This window comes from Solanum lycopersicum, chromosome 12 (assembly GCF_036512215.1).
Source record: "Solanum lycopersicum chromosome 12, SLM_r2.1".
Lineage (NCBI taxonomy): Eukaryota > Viridiplantae > Streptophyta > Magnoliopsida > Solanales > Solanaceae > Solanum > Solanum lycopersicum.
The window spans coordinates 59,958,720-59,965,451 of record NC_090811.1 but is presented as its reverse complement, the minus strand read 5'-3'; the positions used below and the strand labels follow the sequence as shown (position 1 = coordinate 59,965,451).

Below are 6,732 nucleotides of genomic sequence, written 5' to 3'. Positions count from 1 at the left end.
CCAGCTGTTCCAAGCTTTATTTCCTTAGTTTGAGTAGGTTTTTTTCTTTTTCACTTTGTTTCTCCTTTCATTTCTAAGAGATCTTAATTCTTCATCAACCTCAGAGTCATCCACATCAGGAATAGCATCCTCTTGAGAGTCATCACTATTTTCTTCATTTGATCAGTCCATTCCACATCTAGATAGTCATCACTACTTTCTTCATTTGATTCAGTCCATTCCACATCTAGATCTGATATATCTCCTGGCTCAACTTCCACATTAACATTTTCAGATTCAGCCTCATGATTCAACCCTTCACTTGCAGTCACATTTATATCTTCTTCAACGACAGACCCACAAAGCAAACCTGTTGTGACCACTTCTACATCATCCACCACATGCTTTACATAAATATCTAAAAAGTCACCATCTTTTAGGTCTTTGATGAGATTTACTAATGTTATATCAGTGTCCACCTCAATAAAGCCATTTTTTGTGGGGTCTTTAACACAGAACCCACCAACAGTAATATACCCCAATTGTTTAGTATAAAAAAGTAACTCGATTATTGAGAAGTGGTCCTTGTCGATATTAACATATTCCACCTCGGCTTCCCCTTTATAAGTAATTCCAGTTTTGTCCTGAATAAACTTACCACCATGATGAAAACGAGTTATAATAATGGCGTCCATAAGATTCCCTGAAACAAGGCTCCAAATTTTTCTGACAGTTATGAACAATAAAAACCAAAAAACCCTAACTTTATCTAGATATTAACAACAACAACCACATTGATACTAAAACCCAGTATATATCAATAAAAAACACAGGATAAACACATATATTAAAAACACACAACCACAACAATATGCTCGTCACTTACCTCACACTCGTCAACTCGAAAATCGCGAATGAACTCCAAAATCGTCTTCAATCTTCGATGATTCCTTCAACAAAACACTCGAAATCACTTTAAAATGTAAGAATTTCAGCTGTAAAAGTCATTGAAAAGGAGAGATTCTTAGGGTTTTCTCGTTTAGAAACGGGTTAAAAGTGATTTGGGGGAAAATTGATTTTTAGGTTTGGTGACATAATATGTGGCACTGACGTGTAATTTGGTTGGAGTGTATTGGTCAAAATTTCCACGCGGGGAAGGTTCATCTCACGTGCCTAATTACCAAAAATAATTTATTGAAATTTGGCTCCACATCAGCCAAAAATATTTAAAAGGATCAAATTATAGGGGTTAAAGGATTTAATAGGAATCTTGGTTAGTTGAGGTACCTGGGGGAAAAGCGCGAACAAATTTAGGGACCTGCGTATGTATTTGGCCTTTTTTTTTGTATTAGCTAAGTTATACTCGTGATCCTTTCTTCAAAATTTTAATGTTTTGCGTAGAAATGAAAGTTTTGGCTATCAATGACATGAGCTTGAAAATTATAGGTCTTGCTAGAGAGTAATTAATGGATGTGTTTTAAATTTAAAAGAGAAATGAAGAACTACGTATATCATTGCGATCTATAACATGATGATGTGGCATAATTTTTTAACTCCTGATATTATATTTTCCCTTTTATCTATAAAAATGAGAAATTCATAATTTTAATTTCAATTAATTGATTCACATTTGTTACTAACTTTTTATTCCATTCTTTATTTTATCATTTAGTATATATATTAATTTTGAGAAATAATATAGAACAAGAGAACAATATAAAATACCAACTTTATTCTTTCTTCCAAATGTGCATAACATCATTCTTTTAGTACCTTTACTATATGATTACATTGAGAAATATCAAAAGATAAACATGACATAAATCGTTGAGAAGATAGGAAAGATTATAAGGTTGTTAATGATCAATGAGGAGGTGTTGGAGGTTTGCGTATTACTATTTATAAAAAAGAAAATTATACGTAGGTTAGTTAGCAAAAAAAAAAAATTATATGAGCTAGCTTTGAGTTTTTGAGTGAAGATTGATCGAGGGGACTTTCATCATGTACCTGACATTTAAGTACAAATAAAAGGGTTATATTTCATTAATATTAATAAAAAGTTAAGTGTTTTACTTAAATACTATTTTTTGTATATGAATTTTGTGCTACAATAATGTTTTTTTTTTTTCAGATTACGTAATATCATCTAAATTAAATACTAACAAAAAAACAAATTTGTCCTCTGGATCCATGAAATAGAGAGGTATGGGCCATGGGTCATGGGCCTTGGTCCAATAAAGATGAATTTGGGCTTGGAGTATCGTTAGGGTTTTAGGTTTTTGAAGCCTACAATATAATATCGCAAGCTTCTCACCATCTGCATTCCCTCCACACTGCTATCGCATCGTCTCTTCGCTCTCTCTGTAAGTTATTCTTCACTGAATTTATATGCTGTATTTTGCATCTGCATATTAATTTTTTGTTTTGTATATCTGTATTTGTACACATCCGAAAAGATGGATTCAAGGGCTATATGTTATGCAGACATTTCAATGTGGATGTGATTTTCTAGGGTTTATCTGTTGAATCTTGTTGATTTTGAATTTTGTAGAGGTTTCAAGTGTTAATATTTGGATTGTGAACTTAATATATGTACATATTTGATAAATTTCTTAATACAAAGTTGTTGGATTTAACTGAACTCGTATTCGGGCTTCTAGCTACGCCTGTGGAATTAAAACTGCTTCACTTAGGTTTAGATCCCAGTAGAGATAGAAAAACTCTATGTGATAACCTCTGTCATGTATGTGCTGTTATAAGTTAGTAGTATGTACTTGGTGGATTAATTAATTAATTAAGGCTTACCAGTAGGCAAGTCTCACTTATGAAATGAAGGTTTAAATTCAAATTGAACAGGTAAAAACAATTTTAGTACTCATTTGGCATTACTCATCGTCCTGTATTCGGTTGGGATTTATTTTATATAATGATCCTACATGACTAGTCCATGCATCTTAAGCAGCTCTTATTTGGTTTAATAAACTACTTGGAATGATCTTGAATGGAGGAGTCCTATTGGTGCTCAGACAACTCTAATCTTTTTAACTACATGATGCATATTATCAAGATTAGTTGTTTTTCAACCTTTTTTGATGCTTGTGTGTTTACAGTTTTTGACTGTATTTTTGATGGTTTATGTCAGGTTTGGCTTGTATCTGGTAATTAGATTCAAGAAGAGAAAATGTCTGGGTAAGTAGTTATAGTATTACTTCTATGTATTTTAACAGCATTAGCTGATGTTTACTGTCATGAAAATAACTTCTTTTACCTGGAATTTATATGTTACTATGATCCATATGAGGTGAATGTTTTTTGAAAAATTACATAATTGTAATTTCATATTGGTTGGCATCAGCTCTCCGATAATAGGGATGTTGTGTTCTTCGTTGGTTTCTTTTGCTTTGGATGCGATGGGTTGCATACTTTTCAGTTGATTTAGATTCATATGGCACTACCCCTACCCCTACTGATCTTGTCTTGTTTTCAAAATTTTGATTGTCTCTTTTTAAACATCCTTGCTTGATGACATTTCTCTTGTAGTTTTATTTATTCCTTGATTTATTGTAATGCAGTGAAGAGCCTGTTGCTGCTGAGACTCCAGCTCCCGCCCCCGCTCTTGGGGAGCCCATGGATATCATGACAGCATTGCAACTTGTCCTCAGGAAATCACGGGCTCATGGTGGTTTAGCTAAAGGTCTTCATGAGGCTGCTAAGGTTATTGAGAAGCATGCTGCCCAACTTTGCGTTTTGGCAGAGGACTGTGACCAACCAGACTATGTGAAATTGGTCAAAGGTCTATGCGGTGATCACAATGTTAGCCTGATCACTGTTCCTAATGCCAAGACACTTGGTGAATGGGCTGGTGTAAGTAACAAACTATTGATTCTGATGAAAGTTTTAAAAGAACAGTTATTTGCATCTCTTATTTCTGCAGTTTATAAATAGTTAAGTCTGTTTGTTCGTGTTTTTGAAGTTATATTTTGAACTAATTTTCTCTCTATATATTTGCAGCTGTGCAAGATTGACTCTGAAGGCAAAGCTAGGAAAGTTGTCGGATGCGGTTGTGTTGTAGTAAAGGTAAAGAATGAGATGAACCTAATATTCTTTAGTATGAATTTAGGTCCTTTTAAAAAAGTAATTCTTGTGAGTGAATTTGTTGATCTATAGCTATTTTTTTCTTTTTGCTTTTCAGGATTTTGGAGAGGAAACTGAAGGGCTCCACATTGTTCAGGAATATGTGAAGTCTCACTAAGTGAAATGTTGAATTAGAGAGGTTTAGCTTGTTTTTGGTTGTGACATGAAAATTCTTGATTGTTATAAAACCAGATTTTGATAAATTTCAATTTGTAGTCATTTGTGATTCTGGTTATGCACGGCTTCTTGAACTTTATAGGTCTTTTGGATCCCTATGAATGAACCAATTCGATTATAATCTGTTCTGGTAACATTTTGCAAGAATGATATCAGGAATCTGAGGTGAAATTTGATTTGATCATGTTGATTACATGGCGTTATTACATTTGTCGTAGTTTAACTCATATATCTCATGTTCAGAATTAGTACAAAGATGAGGTAAAACTGCTGTATGATAGAATCTTATGGTAACTTTGAATTTTGTGTTTCATTAGAGACGTATTAGTTGTGATGTTAGAGTTCTTATCACTTTTGATCAGTACATAGTAGACATCGGTGATAGAGTAGGGTGCGTTTCAATAAGCATTTGATGATAGCTTAAGTATGGAAGAAAATTATTGGATAGAGTTTCCACAATTAATGAGTTTGAGTTTAACCTTTTCTGCTACTAAAGTATGCTTAATTAAATTTAAGAAAATCATACCATATAACATTATTGCATGTCTTGGTATTGTCAATCAATATGAAACCTAATTAACATAAAGCTACATCTCATAAGTAACTGTTTCTTCCCTAAAAAAAAAACTTTACATGTTTCGTTCAGAAGAATTTTGAATATGTATGACTAAACAACATACAAAATAGTCACTATAGAAGTTCGATAAGTGAGTTCAATTGTATCTCTTTCATTGAAAAATTATACTAGAAGAGCAAAACTTTCTGTATAGGCCAGACTTAACGATCATTAACAGCTCCATAGCGGCAATGAATTTCTTCACCTTGAAGAATCATGTCAACACACCCTGCAGGAAGACCAACCATTTCCATAGTCTTATCCCATATTTCAAAAGAGGTTCTCTCATTATCTACTTGTTTGCTAGGTTCACTAATTCTACAATGGCAACCAATGAAGGCACAACCAATACACCCTTCTGCTTTCAACACACCACAATAATCCAAGATCTCAGCATCAGTAGCTGCAAAAAGTGCACTTCTTGAACCCTGTTGAGCATCGAACATGAAAAAGAACATTTTCTGATAAAGAATGTTCAGAATTCTTGGAAGATCTCGCGTAACATTTGTACGTACAGCTCCTGGCTCTACACACATTACATGAATATTAGTATTAATTAGGAGTTTTTGAAGTATACTGCTAAACTTCATTTGTGCCAATTTGCTACTCGAGTATGCCTTTCTACTTGTGAACTTATTCTTCTTGGTTAAGAAATTCATATCTTGAGGATCCACAACGCCAATTACATGCATAAGGGAATTCATATTGATAATCCTGCTTGGAGAGCCTCTTTTCAAAGAAGGCAAAAGCAGAAGAGATAGTAATGCAGGTGCAAGATGGTTCACTTGTATATGTGTTTCATATCCGTCTTTGGTAAATTTTTGTGGTTGTCCTATAGAATAGATTCCAGCATTATTGATGAGAATATGAAGAGGTTTTGATCTCGAATTCCATTCTTTTGCAAATTTTACAACTGACTCGAGATAAAAGAGATCAAGTTCTATAACATCGATGCTTAAGGGCCTCGATACAGTTTCATTTCTTTGCCATTTTTCAATGAGTTGATGAGCAAGATTTGTGTTTCTTACAGCCATAACAAGATGTGCACCTGACTCAGCCAATTGTTTAGCAATTTCAAGTCCAATGCCACTAGTGGCTCCTGTGACAATGCAATTTAGGCCATTGAGAGGAGGTAAAGGCAAAGGTTCTTGTAAATGTTTAGCATGAATTTTCTGAAACAGTGTCTCATATGTTAAACGAAGCCATCCTTGTAACCATTCTTTCCATTCCAATCCTTTCGACGATGAATTCATCGTATTTTAATATTATTTTTCCATCAATCTTTTATAATCAAGAAAATTTTGTTGGAGAAATGAAACAAATGACTTTGTATGAACCAACAAGAAATTTGAATATGATTTTGAGATTGAGAAATAGACCAATACTAAAATTGCAAAATTTGTTAATTGTTGATTAATTGTTCAAATAATGATCGATAGAGAGAACCAATGGATTGACGTAGATTCCGGAACAGATTCTTTTTTACTTAATGCGTTAAAGCCAACAAAATCACATATATATTATCCTTTTAAAATAAATTGTCCTTTTCTTTTGGTTAGAGGTTTTAAATAAATTGTTAAAATATATAATACCTAAATATCACTCTAGATTTGGCATAAGTTAACAATTGCACATGTCAACTACATGTTGTCTTTGTTAACCTTGTACTATCGGATGGTTTTAATAATTCTTATTCTTGGGAAAAATATTCTTCAGTTTTCAAATTGATTTTGTTATGAATGTGCACTAGTCTTTATATTTTGAGACTACTGAGAGGAGCTTAGGATCGTGCTGTTTGCCGATCAAAAGCTATCATCCCTTTTTAA

The 6,732-nt window shown here is 33.3% G+C and overlaps 2 protein-coding genes across 2 annotated transcripts; one reads left to right on the top strand and one right to left on the bottom strand.

The window, feature by feature from the left end:
• Positions 1–2,200: 2,200 nt before the first annotated feature.
• LOC101257841 (small ribosomal subunit protein eS12) lies at positions 2,201–4,411 on the top strand. The gene is made up of 5 exons (XM_004252257.5): positions 2,201–2,342; positions 3,122–3,168; positions 3,552–3,843; positions 3,991–4,056; positions 4,172–4,411. Exons 2-5 carry the CDS (start codon positions 3,161–3,163, stop codon positions 4,229–4,231), a joined length of 426 nt encoding a protein of 141 aa, XP_004252305.1. The 5' UTR covers positions 2,201–2,342; positions 3,122–3,160; the 3' UTR covers positions 4,232–4,411.
• Positions 4,412–4,908: 497 nt separating this feature from the next.
• On the bottom strand, positions 4,909–6,275 carry LOC101257543 (dehydrogenase/reductase SDR family member FEY-like). The gene has a single exon (XM_004252256.5). The coding sequence runs from the start codon at positions 6,157–6,159 to the stop codon at positions 5,068–5,070; it is 1,092 nt and encodes a 363-aa protein (XP_004252304.1). The 5' UTR covers positions 6,160–6,275; the 3' UTR covers positions 4,909–5,067.
• Between the last annotated feature and the right edge of the window lie 457 nt (positions 6,276–6,732).